Below are 16,976 nucleotides of genomic sequence, written 5' to 3' on the forward strand. Positions count from 1 at the left end.
GGGGTGAGAGACCAGGCAGACTTTCTCTCGGGGTGGTGAACCCTGCACTCGGAGGTGAACCGGGCGGGCGAGCGGGCGTGTGTTACAGGCCGCGGGGGCTGTCACCGGACCCTTGGGCGTTCACGCGCGTTCACGTGCGGATGAGTTTCCCCCCCCAAGAAAGTCTGCTAAAGCGATGGGGGGTCGGGGGCGACGATAATTGTCTCGTGGAGCGGTGGCGCAGTGGTGAGCGCACTTCGCAACGAGTTCGATTCCCACTCACGAGCAGTGGCAGTGGCAACAATAATTGAACCGGACCTGGGCCTACCCCCAGGTCGACTCAGCCTCAAATGAGTACCTGGTACCACTCGGGCAGCAGCGGTGCTGGCCACCCAGCCCCTCGTGTGCCGTGCCGGCCTTCATTGTTGCTATTCGCTAACAGCACTTGCCTCAAGAATATGTTAAGGCTACACGGGACATTTGCTTGTCTCGTATATGGGGGAGTGGTGGCGCAGCGGTTAGCGCACTTCGCTGCGATGCCGCCGAGTAAAATTCCCCCGCTCACGAATATCTGAACCGGCCGGGGCCATCACCCTGAGTACCTTGTGCGCCTTAATAGGTGCTCACTAACAGCACTTGCTCTCACAGTCCCTTCAAGGCTATAGGGGGGACCTTTGTCTTTATGCGTGCACGTGCGCGCGCGCGGTGGCCATTGCACGCGCTTTCGCGGCCGTCTGGAACGCTCGTCCGTACGAAAGAGACCCGTAGGAGACACGTAGAGATACACGGAAGATGCACAGAGATACGAGGGGATACGCAGAGGCTTGTGGAAACACGTAGCGATATACACAGAGATACGTAGAGGCAGATAGAGAAGTAGAGACCCATAGACTCACGCATAGACCCACAAACTCACACATAGACCCACAAACTCACACAGAGACCCATAGACTCACGCATAGACCCACAAACTCACACAGAGACCCACAGACACACAGAGACCCACAAACTCACATAGAGACCCACAAAACTCACACATAGACCCACAAACTCACACAGAGACCCATAGACTCACGCATAGACCCACAAACTCACGCATAGACCCACAAACTCACACAGAGACCCATAGACTCACGCATAGACCCACAAACTCACACAGAGACCCATAGACTCACGCATAGACCCACAAACTCACACAGAGACCCACAGACACACAGAGACCCACAAAACTCACACCGAGACCCATAGACTCACACAGAGACCCACAGACACACACAGAGACCCACAGACTCACACAGAGACCCATAGACTCACACAGAGAACCACATACTCATACAGAGACCCAGAAACTCACACAGAGACCCACAGACTCACATTGATGCTCATAGACTCACACAGAGACCAACAAACTCACACAGAGACCCCACAAACGTACACTGAGACCCACAGGACTCACATTGAGACCCACAGACTCACACAGAGACCCACAGACTCACACAGAGACCACAGACTCACACAGAGACCCATAGACGCACACAGAGACCCATAGACTCACATTGAGACCCATAGACTCACCTTGAGACCCACAGACTCACATTGAGACCCATAGACTCACATAGAGACGCACATACTCACATCGGAGACCCATAGACTCACATAGAGACCCATAGACTCACATTGAGACCCATAGACTCACATTGAGACCCACCAGACTCACATTGAGACCCATAGACTCAACATTAGACCCATAGACTCACATTAGACCCATAGACTAACATTGAAACCCATAGACTCAATTGAGACCCATAGACTCACATTAGACCCATAGACTCACATAGAGACCCATAGACTCACATTGAGACCCACCGACTCACATTGAGACCCACAGACTCACATTGAGACCCACAGACTCACATTGAGACCCATAGACTCACATAGAGACCCATAGACTCACATAGAGACCCACAGACTCACATTGAGACCCACAGACTCACATTGAGACCCACAGACTCACATTGAGACCCATAGACTCAAATAGAGACCCATAGACTCACATAGAGACCCACAGACTCACATAGAGACCCACAGACTCACATAGAGACCCATAGACTCACATAGAGACCCATAGACTCACATAGAGACCCACAGACTCACATTGAGACCCACAGACTCACATTGAGACCCACAGACTCACATTGAGACCCATAGACTCACATAGAGACCCACAGACTCACATAGAGACCCACAGACTCACATTGAGACCCACAGACTCACATAGAGACCCATAGACTCACATAGAGACCCATAGACTCACATTGAGACCCACAGACTCACATTGAGACCCACAGACTCACATTGAGACCCACAGACTCACATTGAGACCCACAGACTCACATAGAGACCCACAGACTCATATTGAGACCCATAGACTCACATAGAGACCCATAGACTCACATTAGACCCATAGACTTACATTGAGACCCCACAGACTCACATAGAGACCCATAGACTCACATTGAGACCCACAGACTCACATAAAGACCCACAGACTCACATTGAGACCCATAGACTCACATTGAGACCCATAGACTCACATTGAGACCCACAGACTCACATTGAGACCCATAGACTCACATTGAGACCCATAGACTCACATTGAGACCCATAGACTCACATTGAGACCCACAGACTCACATTGAGACCCACAGACTCACACAGAGACCCATAGACTCACACAGAGACCGATAGACTCACACAGAGACCCACAGACTCACATTGAGACCCATAGACTCACATTGAGACCCACAGACTCACATAGAGACCCACAGACTCACATTGAGACCCACAGACTCACATTGAGACCCATAGACTCACATTGAGACCCATAGACTCACATTGAGACCCACAGACTCACATTGAGACCCATAGACTCACATTGAGACCCATAGACTCATATTGAGACCCACAGACTCACATTGAGACCCACAGACTCACACAGAGACCCATAGACTCACACAGAGACCGATAGACTCACACAGAGACCCACAGACTCACAATGAGACCCATAGACTCACACAGAGACCCATAGACTCACACAGAGACCGATAGACTCACACAGAGACCCACAGACTCACATTGAGACCCATAGACTCACATTGAGACCCACAGACTCACATAGAGACCCACAGACTCACATTGAGACCCATAGACTCACATTGAGACCCATAGACTCACATTGAGACCCACAGACTCACATTGAGACCCATAGACTCACATTGAGACCCATAGACTCACATTGAGACCCACAGACTCACATTGAGACCCACAGACTCACACAGAGACCCATAGACTCACACAGAGACCGATAGACTCACACAGAGACCCACAGACTCACAATGAGACCCATAGACTCACATAGAGACCCACAGACTCACATTGATCCCACAGACTCACATTGAGACCCATAGACTCACATTGAACCCATAGACTCACATTGACACCCACAGACTCACATTGAACCCATAGACTCACATTGAGACCCATAGACTCACATTGAAACCCACAGACTCACAATGAGACCCACAGACTCACACAGAGACCCATAGACTCACACAGAGACCGATAGACTCACACAGAGACCCACAGACTCACATTGAGACCCACAGACTCACATAGAGACCCACAGACTCACATCGAGACCCATAGACTCACATTGAGACCCATAGACTCACATTGAGACCCATAGACTCACATTGAGACCCACAGACTCACATTGAGACCCATAGACTCACATTGAGATCCATAGACTCACATTGAGACCCACAGACTCACATTGAGACCCACAGACTCACACAGAGACCCATAGACTCACACAGAGACCGATAGACTCACACAGAGACCCACAGACTCACAATGAGACCCATAGACTCACATTGAGACCCACAGACTCACATAGAGACCCACAGACTCACATTGATACCCATAGACTCACATTGAGACCCATAGACTCACATTGAGACCCATAGACTCACATTGAGACCCACAGACTCACATTGAGACCCATAGACTCACATTGAGACCCATAGACTCACATTGAGACCCACAGACTCACATTGAGACCCACAGACTCACACAGAGACCCATAGACTCACACAGAGACCGATAGACTCACACAGAGACCCACAGACTCACAATGAGACCCATAGACTCACATTGAGACCCACAGACTCACATAGAGACCCACAGACTCACATTGATACCCATAGACTCACATTGAGACCCATAGACTCACATTGAGACCCATAGACTCACATTGAGACCCACAGACTCACATTGAGACCCACAGACTCACATTGAGACCCACAGACTCACATTGAGACCCATAGACTCGCACAGAGACCCATAGAATCGCACAGATATCCTTACGAAGGAGGAGGCATCAATCCGAGCAGCAATGCACGTCTAAATCATCGAGATTGACAACTCATTTCTCTAGAACTGCTTGTTGTGTTTAGTTTGTTGTCCTTCCCCGCACACCTCCGAGTAGCACGGTTTGCTACGTACGGTGTGAAAGAAGTTCAACACACACACTGTCCATCCGTGGCCGCGACTATGAATAGTAATGTGAAGGCGCATAGACCACCATCACGCAAACTCCGGTCATCCTCGCAGCAGTAGCAGCAGCAGCATCAGCGGCAGCAGCAGCAGCATCAGCGGCAGCAGCGGCAGCAACAGCAGCAACAGCAACAACAGCAGCAGCAGCAACAGCAGCAACAGCAGCAGCAGCGTCAGCAGCAACAGCAGCAGCGGCAGCAGCAGCAGCAAAAGCAGCAGCAGCAACAACAGCAGCAGCAACAACAGCAGCAGCGTCAGCAGCAACAGCAACAACAGCAGCAGCAGCGTCAGCAGCAATAGCAGCAGCAGCAGCAGCGGCAGCAGCAGATTTTGGCTCAGCTATCGAAACAAAGCCCCTGGGAGCTATGACGCACTTTTAAATCATCATCGAGATTGACAATCTCATTTCTTTAGAACCGCTGCTTGTTAATTGTTTTTTTACCCTTCTATCTGGCAACAAAACTGACACCTTTTTTACAAGGAGTCATGTTTGCATTGACCACAATACCTGCGGTCGGAATGCAAACAAAAAACACAACTCTGATAATGTATGCACTGTCCTTGAAATTGATTGCTCCATACCCGAGGCAGCTTTTCTTCGAGCCTAGTCTCAAAGGAGGTTCCAATGGTGTAAATGCTTACCCCGAGCTCTCGTACTCTGATGGTGCATTGTCTTTGAGTTGTGCGCCTTTTGGCGTCATCTGGTCCAACACCATGTGAGACTAGGCTCTAAGAAAAGCTGTCTCGGGTGTGGACCAATCAATTTCAAGGACAGTGCATACATTATCAGAGTTGTGTGTTTTTTTGGAGGTATTGTGGTCTATGCAAACATGACTCCTTGTTAAAAAAAAGGTGTCAGTTTTGTTGCCAGATAAAAGGGTAAAAAAAACAATGATCATATTTTGCTACTGGCAAAGGAGGTTCCAATGCTGCTGCTTGTTGTTGTTGTGGTGGTGGTGGTGGTGTTCAGTGTTTGTGGTCCTTCCCCGGCACCTCCGATTAGCACGGTTGGCCGCGTACGGTGCGAAAGAAGTTCAACAAACTCACGTACGTACAAAGATGTCGAGTAGCAGCGACAGCAGAGGCCGGCGGCGTGTGAGCAGAATGACTGTGGTGCATTAGCTGCGGGCCTCTGTCATTCACCACCAAAGACAAAGATGCCCCCCGTAGCCTCGACACACTGCTGGGGCAAGTGCTGTTAGCGAGCCGGCACGGCACACGAAGGGGTGGGGATCGCCAACAGCACGCCCGGCCGCCTTTGTCTTTCCCAGTGGCGATGATGTTTACACACCGCGACAGGTAGTCATTTGAGGCTGAGTCGACCTAGGGGTAGGCCCCAGGACCTGTTCAGATAATCGTCACCGGCGTAGGTGTCCGTGAGCGGGAAGCGAACTCGGGTCGCTGGGTTCGTAGCTCTAACTACGCTACTCTACCGCCCCCATTCAATCACCACCACGACTCCCTCGCACGCGGTTAATAGGTGCTCGCTAACACGGCGCGCGTGGCGATGTTGTTGTTGTTGTTGTCAGGGTGGGAGCCCTTACACGGTGTCTGGTTGCATCTGACGACCTCAATTTGTGTGAGCGAGGTAAGGCGAGACACGGAGCTAAGGAGCTCTATCTCCACCCATGCGTTACCTGAGAAGCTGGTTTACAATACGTGTGTAGGTGTGTGTGTAGGTGTGTGTGTAGGTGTGTGTGTAGGTGTGTGTGTAGGTGTGTGTGTAGGTGTGTGTGTGTGTAGGTGTGTGTGTGTAGGTGTGTGTGTAGGTGTACCGTTCCGGCCTTCATAGGTGCTCGCTAACAGCACTTGCCCCTACAGTCTGTTAAGGCTATACGGGGGATCTTTGTGTAAGTGTGTGTAGGTGTGTGTGTAGGTGTGTGTGTAGGTGTGTGTGTGTAGGTGTGTGTGTGTAGGTGTGTGTGTGTAGGGGTGTGTGTGTAGGGTGTGTGTGTAGGTGTGTGTGTGTGTGTAGGGGTGTGTGTGTAGGGGTGTGTGTGTAGGTGTGTGTGTAGTGCTAACAGCATTTGCCCCTACAGTCTGTTAAGGCTATACAGGGGATCTTTGTCTTTGTAGGTGTGTGGAGGTGTGTGGAGGTGTGTGGAGGTGTGTAGGGGTGTGTGTGTAGGGTGTGTGTGTAGGGGTGTGTGTGTAGGTGTGTATGGGTGTGTGTGTGTAGGTGTGTGTGTATAGGTGTGTGTGTGTAGGTGTGTGTGTGTGTAGGTGTGTGTGTGTGTGTAGGTGTATGTGGGGAGCGGTGGTGTAGCGGTTATCGCGCTGCACTATGAACCTGGCGACCCGGGTTCGATTCCCGCTCACGGCCAACACCGGTGACGATTATCTGAACCGGTCCTGGGTCTCCCCTCGGTCGACTCAGCCTGAAATGAGTACCTGGTGCGGTGTGTAAACATCGCCACTGGGGAGACAAAGGCGGTCGGGCGTGGTGCTGGCCACACACCCCCTCGTGTACCGTTCCGGCCTTCATAGGTGCTCGCTAACAGCACTTGCCCCTACAGTCTGTTAAGGCTATACGGGGGATCTTTGTATTTTGTGTGTGTGTAGGTGTGTGTGTAGCGGTTAGCGCGCTGCGCTACGAACCTGGCGACCTGAGTTCGATTCCCGCTCATGGCCATCATCAGTGACGATTATCTGAATCGGTCCAGGGCCTCCCCTGGGTCGACTCAGCCTCAAATGAGTATCTGGTGCGATGTGTAAACATCGCCACTAGAGAGACAAAGGCGGCCGGGCGTGGTGTTGGCCACCTACCCCCTCGTGTGCTGTGTCTACCTTCATATGTACTATGCGCTAACACCACCTGCCCCAACAGTCTGTTAAAGCTATACGGGGGATCTTTGTATTTGTTTGCTGCTGATACTGATCTTTATGACAATGATGATGCAGTTGCGTCTGCTGCTGATATTGATGATGAAAGTCATGCTGATGATGCTGATGATGCTGATGACGGCTCCAATAATTATCAAATTTCTTCTGCTGCTGATAACGGAATACTGATGATGCTGCTGCTGATGATGCTGCTGATTATAATGACGATGCTGATGATTATGATAAGGCTGCTGATGCTGCTGTTGATGGTGATGATGATGATGCTGCTGATTATGATGATGCTGCTGATGATTATGATAAGGCTGCTGATGATTATGATAAGGCTGCTGCTGATGATGATGCTGTTGATTATGATGATGATGCTGCTGCTGATGATGATGCTGCTGATTATGATGATGCTGCTGATTATTATGAGGCTGTTGATGATGGTGGTGTTACTGATGCTGCTGCTGATGATGCTGCTGATGAGGATGCTGCTGATGATGCTGTTGCTGCTATTACTGCTTCTGCTGATGCTGATGATGATGCTGCTGCTGATTATGATGATGGTGGTGTTGCTGCTGCTGCTGCTACTGCTGCTGATGATGCTGCTGATGATGATGCTGATGATGATGATGATGCTGATGATGATGATGCTGCTGATGATGATGCTGCTGATGATGATGCTGCTGATGATGATGCTGCTGATGATGCTGCTGCTGCTGATGCCGATGATGATGCTGATGATGATGCTGCTGATGATGATATTTTCTGCATCGACTGTATCTGGTGCCCTGTTGGCTTCCCCGAACCCCCTGTTGCCCGGGCCTCAAACGCGATTACAATTTAGCGAGGAGCCGTCAAAGTGCTCTCTGCGCCGGGGGGGGGGGGGGGGGGGGTAGTGGGGGGGCGGGGTTCACACGGGGGGGGGGGGGGAGAGGGGGGGCACAGAGTGGGGGGTGGTGGTGTCTGTGTGGAGTGCAGTTTACTGGCAGACCTCGCTTAGCGCGAACCCCGTTACAACGCCGATTCGTTATAACGCTTTCCAATAAACTCTTTGAGTAATTTGACCAGGCAAGGCCCCGCTGAGTAATATAGAAGCCGACCTGGCGATCACAAATGATAGCTCAACGAATTGGCTTATCATAATCATCATCACCGCGTAAGACAATTACAGCAGCAGACAAACCCTCCAAACGCAGAGGGAAAATCCACGCGACCACGGGAGAGAGAGAGAGACAGAGAGACGCAGACTCCAATTATACAGCAGGCCATCTGGGTCCGGGATCGAACCCACGAACCTCATTTAAGGTTGAGTCGACTTAGGGGAGGTCCCATGACCGGTTCAGAAATGTGTCACCGCCTGGTTAGAAACGCGGTGCGCTAACCACTGCGCCACTGCTCCCCTTCTCACGAGACAAATATCCCCCGTATAGCCTTCACGTACTTTTTGGGGCAAGTGCTGTTAGCGATCATCTATGAAGGCACGGCACACGAGGGGGTGGGTGGCCAGCACCGCGCCTCCCGAGTGGCGATGCTTACACACCGCACCGGGTACTCATTTGAGGCTGAGTCGACCTAGGGGAGGCGCAAGACCGGTTCGGATAATCGTCACTGGTGTTGGCCGTGAGCTCGAATCAAACTGGAATCGCCAGGTTCGTAGCGCAGCGCGCTAACCGCTACACCACCGCTCCCCACACACACACATACACTCAAAGACAAAGGTCCCCCGTATAGCCTCAACAGACTGTTGGGGCAAGTGCTATAAGCGAGCACCGAGTGGTGATTTCTGAATGTAACTCACTCACTCTCTCTCACACACTCTGCAGGACTAGAGGGGTGGGAGTGAATGACATACGAACTCCGCACGCGTAGTAGATAAGCTCCCGAGTCGGGAATGCAACTCAAGACATCTCTTCTTGCCGTGGTGCTACACCACCACGCTGCCACCACCACCACCACCACGCTGCCACCACCACCACCACCACGCTGCCACCACCACCACCACCACCACGCTGCCACCACCACCACGCTGCCACCACCACCACCACGCTGCCACCACCACCACCACGCTGCCACCACCACCACCACGCTGCCACCACCACCACCACCACGCTGCCACCACCACGCTGCCACCACCACCACCACGCTGCCACCACCACCACCACCACGCTGCCACCACCACCACCACCACCACGCTGCCACCACCACCACCACCACCACGCTGCCACCACCACCACCACGCTGCCACCACCACCACGCTGCCACCACCACCACCACGCTGCCACCACCACCACCACGCTGCCACCACCACCACGCTGCCACCACCACCACGCTGCCACCACCACCACGCTGCCACCACCACCACGCTGCCACTACCACCACGCTGCCACCACCACCACCACCACGCCACCACGCTGCCACCACCACCACCACGCTGCCACCACCACCACCACCACGCTGCCACCACCACCACGCTGCCACCACCACCACGCTGCCACCACCACCACCACCACGCTGCCACCACCACCACCACCGCCTTGCCCCCCCCCCCCTTGCACCCCCTACACTGCGGTGTTCCCATCGGCCCGCTTCATGTGTACGCGTATCGGGCACGGCAGTGGCACGATGTCGTGGGCGATGCTGTTCGTGTTCAACACGTGGCGGCAGGAGACTTTCGCGACCAATATCACCAATAATAGAGGGGTTTTTTTGGGGTGGGGGGGGGGGTGGTGAGATCGCGTAATATATAAATGTGTCGTTAAACCCGCCACCACCCGACACAGCCAACTAGTAAGGGGTTTGTCGCGTGAACAGCGCGCGGCAAATTCGTTACTAGTACAGCACTAACCGGCTGTGTGTTGGAGAGTGAATCCACGACAACATTTACAACAAAACACTCTCCAACACACAACACTCTCCAACACGCAACACTCTCCAACACGCAGCACTCTCCAACACGCAACACTCTCCAACACGCAACACTCCCCAACACGCAACACTCTCCAACACGCAACACTCCCCAACACGCAACACTCTCCAACACGCAACACTCTCCAACACACAACACTCTCCAACACACAACACTCTCCAACACACAACACTCTCCAACACACAACACTCTCCAACACACAACACTCTCCAACACACAACACTCTCCAACACACAACACTCCCCAACACGCAACACTCCCCAACACGCAACACTCTCCAACACGCAACACTCTCCAACACGCAACACTCTCCAACACGCAACACTCTCCAACACACAACACTCTCCAACACACAAAACTCTCCAACACGCAACACTCTCCAACACGCAACACTCTCCAACACGCAACACTCTCCAACACGCAACACTCTCCAACACACAACACTCTCCAACACACAAAACTCTCCAACACGCAACACTCTCCAACACGCAACACTCTCCAACACGCAACACTCTCCAACACGCAACACTCTCCAACACGCAACACTCTCCAACACGCAACACTCTCCAACACACAACACTCTCCAACACGCAACACTCTCCAACACGCAACACTCTCCAACACACAACACTCTCCAACACACAACACTCTCCAACACGCAACACTCTCCAACACACAACACTCTCCAACACACAACACTCTCCAACACACAACACTCTCCAACACACAACACTCTCCAACACACAACACTCTCCAACACACAACACTCTCCAACACGCAACACTCTCCAACACGCAACACTCTCCAACACACAACACTCTCCAACACACAACACTCTCCAACACACAACACTCTCCAACACGCAACACTCTCCAACACGCAACACTCTCCAACACGCAACACTCTCCAACACACAACACTCTCCAACACACAACACTCTCCAACACACAACACTCCCCAACACAACACTCTCCAACACACAACACTCCCCAACACACAACCGCTCAGTGCTCTGCTAGTAACGAATTGGCCGCGTTCTGTTCACGCGACAAATCCTTACTAGTTGGCTGTGTCGGGTGGTGGCGGGTTTAACGACACATTTATATATTTACGCGATCTAATCTCCTTTACCGCACCCCCCCAAACAAACGCTGCGTTATGGGTGTTATTGTTATGAAGGGGACACGTGGACCGGATACGAACGCTCGCCACTCAGCTGCCTGCCCCGGCACTGAACAGAATTCGCCGACTCGGCGCACCTCGACGCTTCGAGCGAGCCTTGGGCGCCCGCCGTCTTTTTTAAGCAGGACATTCCACATTCCTATGGGCCGGACCAATCCATCCAAGCCGCCACGACACACACAACAACAAAAAACAAGCGACCCCCGCGGGCGACCGCGGGGAGACGCGACGAATCGACACGAACGGAATTCAAGTCAGCCGTGGTTCAGTAACCCCGACAATTTCGATTTAAAGCTTTCGTGACTGCAGCAGGGATTCATCTTCTTGGTTCTTTCAGTAAAGTCACGTAGAATGGAAATAATAAAATAATAAAAATTAAACACCCCCATCCTAAATTTTGATTTAAAGCTTTCGTGACTGCAGGGATTCATCTTCTTGGTTCTTTCGGTAAAGTCACGTAGAAGGGAAGTAATAAAATAATAAAAATAAAACATAATAAAATAATTCTCACGACGTTTCGGCTACAACGCAAGCAGCCGTCCTCAGGTGGAGAGCAGGTCTGTCGAGTAGACAAAGTCTAACCCCGACAAGATAAGCAAAAACATCACCGCAACTCGGCATGCCACATCGAGTATTCCCCCTCTTGCTATGGATCGTGGCTTTGGCGACTTAAGCCACTTGACGTGCTACCGAATTTGGTCAACCAGCGACCTGGAAACTATGAACCAATGTTTATTTTATTTTACCAGGTAAAGCCCCCCCCCCTGCCCCCTTACCTCGTTTTTCAGAAGCGATCTGGGCATCACGAATGTTAGCTCAACGAAGTATATTATCATCATCATCGTGTGGAAATTTATTATTTTACTTAAATGTATTAGTATTTTATTTGTCGTGACTGCAGGGATTCATCTTCTTGGTTCTTTCGGTAAAGTCACGTAGAAGGGAAGTAATAAAATAATACAAATAAAACATAATAAAATGATTCTCACTATATTATTATATTATGTTATTATGTTTTATTTTTATTGTTTTATTACTTCCCTTCTACGTGACTTTACCGAAAGAAACAAGAAGATATTTTACTTGTGATTATTATTATTGAACTTGTTTTTGTAATTTAACTTGTATTCGTGATTTTATTTACACTGAGCTACAAATATCTCTTTTGTTCAGAAGCGACCTGGATATTATGAATGATGGCCCATCTAAGTGGTTCATCATTACGTGGAAATTGACAGCAGCCAAATACTCTCTAAACGCGTCACGTTGTCGAGTCTAAATGTGGAGGGAAACACCTCAATGTGGCGGGAAACATTGGAGGACCCGGAGAAAATTCCACTTGACCACGGGGAGGGAGAGAAAGCGAGAGAGAGAGAGAGACACGCAAACTCCAAATATACAGCAGCAGGTGTCAGGGTCGGGATCGAACCCACGACCTCCTGTACACCAGGCAAGAGAGTTAACATCTCCACGGGGAGAGAGAGAGAGAGACGCAAACTCCAAATATACAGCAGCAGGTGTCAGGGTCATGATCGAACCCACGACCTCCTGTACACCAGGCGAGGTAGTTAACATCTCACCACGGGGAGAGGGAGAAAGGCACGCAAACTCCAAATATACAGCAGCAGGCGTCAGGGCCGGATCGAACCCACGACCTCCTGAATACCAGGCGAGGTAGTTAACATTTCACCACGGAGAGAAAGACACGCAAACTCCAAATATACAGCAGCAGGCGTCAGGGTCGGGATCGAACCCACGACCTCCTGTATACCAGGCGAGGTAGTTAACATCTCACCACGGAGAGAAAGACACGCAAACTCCAAATATACAGCAGCAAGTGTCAGGGTCGGGATCGAACCCATGACCTCCTGTATGCCAGGCCAGGCAGTTAACATCTCCTCGCCACCATGGCGCCAGGAAAAAATATTCCGCTGCCCGGAACACCACATCCAGTAAACATCGAGCACTGTGGGGAGCGGTGGTGCAGCAGCGAGCACACGGTGCGCTACGAACCCGGCGACCCGAGTTCGATTCCCGCTCACGGCCAACACACAGTGACGATTACCGGTCCTGGGAGTCCCTTAGGTCGACTCAACCTCAAATGAGTACCTGGTGCGGTGTGTAAACATCACCACTGGAAAGACAAAGGCGGCCGGGCGTGGTGTTGTCCACCCACCCTCTCGTGTACCGGGCTTGGCATTCATAGGCGCTTGCTAACAGCACTTGCCCAGATAGTCCATTGGAGGCTATACGGGGGATCTTTGTCTTTGTTTGGTGGTAGTGAGTGGTAGTTGCTATAGCGATAACGCTGGTGGTGTTCGAGATCAGGGGTGGGGAACCTTGTTTCTGCCAAAGGCCATTTGGATATTTATAACATCATTCGCGGGCCATACAAAATTATCAACTTAAAAATTAGCCCGTTATATTTGGTCAAGCATTTAATTAACTCGCCCCTAATGTGATGGTTGGAACTGCTTCTCTTTGGCGAGGCGTGTGATGTTGTTAGCTGGTATTGATGATGTTAGCTGGCATTGATGATGGTATCTGGCATTGATGATGTTAGCTGGTATTGATGATGTTAGCTGGTATTGATGATGTTAGCTGGTATCGATGATGTTGCTGCTACTCGCAACTGTTTTTCCAGGTTTGCTCCCAGATTTATTGAATTTCGAGTCCCGCCTGCGGTTGCCTTGGCAGGGCTAGACCAAATGATTTCGCGGGGCCTCATACGGCCCACGGGCTGGACGTTCCCCACCACCTGGTCTAGATGATGATGATAGTGAATGTATGTTGAACTTCTATCGCACCGTACGTAGCCAACCGTGCTAAGCGGAGGTTGTGGGGGAAGGACAAACAAACCAGACACGCACAAAATCAGCTCCAAAGAAACGTGTTCGTCAATCTAGATGGTGATGATGATGATTCGAAAGTGCAGAGCTCCCTGTGGCTCTCTTATGTCGGAGGGAAGAGCGTTCCAGACGGCCACAGGAAACGCGTGATGCGGTGATCGTAATTTGTCACTTGGCCAGGCAAAAGCTGCTGCTGCTGCTGCTGCGAGGATTGACCAAAGTTCGCGTGACGGTCGTTTGTGCCCCGACAGTTTGGGTTGAGTTTATTTTGGGGGATCCCTGTGAGCGAAGCTCTTCTCGAGTGGAGTTTCGTCAATAAAACACAAACCACACGCCGTCTCCGTGACGGATATATCAGAGGCAAATGAAGATTAGAAATGAATGAATAAATTAAAAGGTTAGCAAAAAAATTATATAATTTCTCATGTGAAATGTATCTCTTAAAGGATGTGAGCTAAGTAAGGAATCTAAAAAGTGCAACATTAGTCGTGGAAAGTGGCAGTGGTAAAACACACCATTTCTCCCAAGAAATACAAAATTTAGATCTGTAGTCAAAATGTAAAAAATATATATATAAAATATAAATATATCAACTTCTTGGTTCTTTCGGTAAAGTCACGTAGAAGGGAAATAATACAATAATAAAAATAAAAATAATAAATTGTGTTATTAAATTATTATATTTTTTTATAATGTTTTATTTTTATTATTAAATTCTTTCCCTTCTACGTGACTTTACCGAAAGCACCAAGAAGATGAATCCCTGCAGTCGCGAAAGCTTTAAATCGAAAAATAAATATATCAAATATAACAATATAAAATATAAATATGACATCACTAACTACGACATTGCATAGGGGGGGCCGGGGGGGGGGAACACCAGCACCGAGGCACAAGCAGACAAGACAACCTCGCTGGCGAGATTAGCAGCGAGCCTTTGTCGCAGGTTTGTTTTTGGTGAAGCGAGCGTCGGTGGACATTGTAATTAGATCGCCGCTACTGTGCCACATATTGCGTTCTCCCACCACTGCAAGCATGACATTGATGGCACGTAACTCAGTAGACAAAGCCACAGACATCGCGAGATGCGGACCGGCTGTGGTTGTGCTGTGGTCGTCAATGATCCCGACACGAATGAATGATTTGGTATGCCGGTGGCGATGGTGGTGGTCGTGATGATGAAGTTGGCTGTGGTGGTGGTGATGATGGTGGTGGTGGCGGTGGTGATGATAATGATGATCGTGGTGCCTATGGTGGTGATGATGATCGTGGTGCTAATGGTGGTGATGATGGCGGCGGTGATGATGATGGTCGTGGTGCTAACGGTGGTGATGATGGGTGAAAGTAATTAACGTGAACATGGCAATGATCCTGATGATGATATTGTGATGCCATTGGTGATTGCGAGCAGAGTCGTGGTGGTCTTGTTGATTACGATCATTTGGGTGTCCATGATCCTGCTGATGCTGCTGCTGATGATGCTGCTGCTGATGATGATACTGCTGATGATGATGATACTGCTGCTGATGATGATTATGCTGGTGTGTCCCCTGCTCCTCACCTGACATAGATTCCGGCTGCTTTCTTGCAGTAGTTTGCTGCCTTCATTCTGACCTCCTCTGACACAGCAACTTTTCATCTCCGGGTAGCAGCAACAGCAGCACCGACAGTAGTAGCAGCAGCAGTAGTCGCAGTAGCAGCAACAGCAGCAGCAGCAGTAGTCGCAGTAGCAGCAACAGTAGCACCGATAGCAGCAGCAGTCGCAGTAGCAGCAACAGCAGCAGTCGCAGAAGCAGCAGCAGTCGTAGCAGTACTTGCAGCAGTAGTAGCAGTAGCAGCAACAGTAGCAGTCGCAGCAGCAGTAGTTGCAGTAGTAGCAACAGCAGCAGTCGCAGCAGCAGTAGTTGCAGTAGTAGCAGCAACAGTAGTATTTGCAGTAGCAGGAACAGTAGTATTTGGAGTAGTAGCGGCAACAGTAGTATTTGCAGTGGTAGCCGCAACAGTAGTATTTGCAGTAGTAGCCGTAACAGTAGTATTTACAGTAGCAGCAGTAGCAGCAACAGTAGTATTTGCAGTAGTAGCAGCAACAACAGCAGCACCAATAGTAACAGCAGCAACAGCAGTAGCAGCAGCAGTTCCAGCCGTAGTAGTGACAGCAGCAGCAGTAGCAGCAGTAGTTGTGACAGTAGAAACAGCAGCAGCAGTTCCAGCCGTAGTAGTGACAGCAGCAACAGCAGCAGTTCCAGCCGTAGTTGTGACAGCAGCAGCAGCAGTAGTAGTGACAGCAACAGCAGCAGTAGCAGCAGTGTCCAGCCGTAGTAGTGACAGCAGCAGCAGTTCCAGTAGTAGTTGTGACAGCAGCAGCAGCGACGAGACGGTGGAGGAGGAGGAGCTCCCTCGGATCCTCCCCACGCCCAGAGGAGCCTCGCTCCTCGTCCACCACCACCCCACGTGATCACCGGGTTGTGCCTGGCCCCTCGTCCACCACCACAGCACGTGATCACCGGGTTGCTCCTGGCCCCTCCCTCACCACCACCCCACGTGATCACCGGGTTGTGCCTGGCTCCTCCTTCACCACCACCCCACGTGATCACCGG

At 50.8% G+C, this 16,976-nt stretch overlaps 1 protein-coding gene across 1 annotated transcript in view; it reads right to left on the reverse strand.

The window, feature by feature from the left end:
• Positions 1–16,091, reverse strand: part of LOC133352427 (solute carrier family 2, facilitated glucose transporter member 1-like) — a 140,581-nt gene extending 124,490 nt beyond the window's left edge. The window contains exon 1 of the mRNA XM_061568061.1: positions 15,941–16,091. Within this exon, the coding sequence (XP_061424045.1) occupies positions 15,941–16,018 (78 nt within the window). The 5' untranslated portion in view covers positions 16,019–16,091. The remainder of the gene's footprint in view (positions 1–15,940) is intronic.
• Between the last annotated feature and the right edge of the window lie 885 nt (positions 16,092–16,976).

The sequence above is a fragment of the Lethenteron reissneri genome, chromosome 40 (assembly GCF_015708825.2).
Source record: "Lethenteron reissneri isolate LAM-NWPU_2019-01 chromosome 40, ASM1570882v1, whole genome shotgun sequence".
NCBI classification, from domain to species: domain Eukaryota; kingdom Metazoa; phylum Chordata; class Hyperoartia; order Petromyzontiformes; family Petromyzontidae; genus Lethenteron; species Lethenteron reissneri.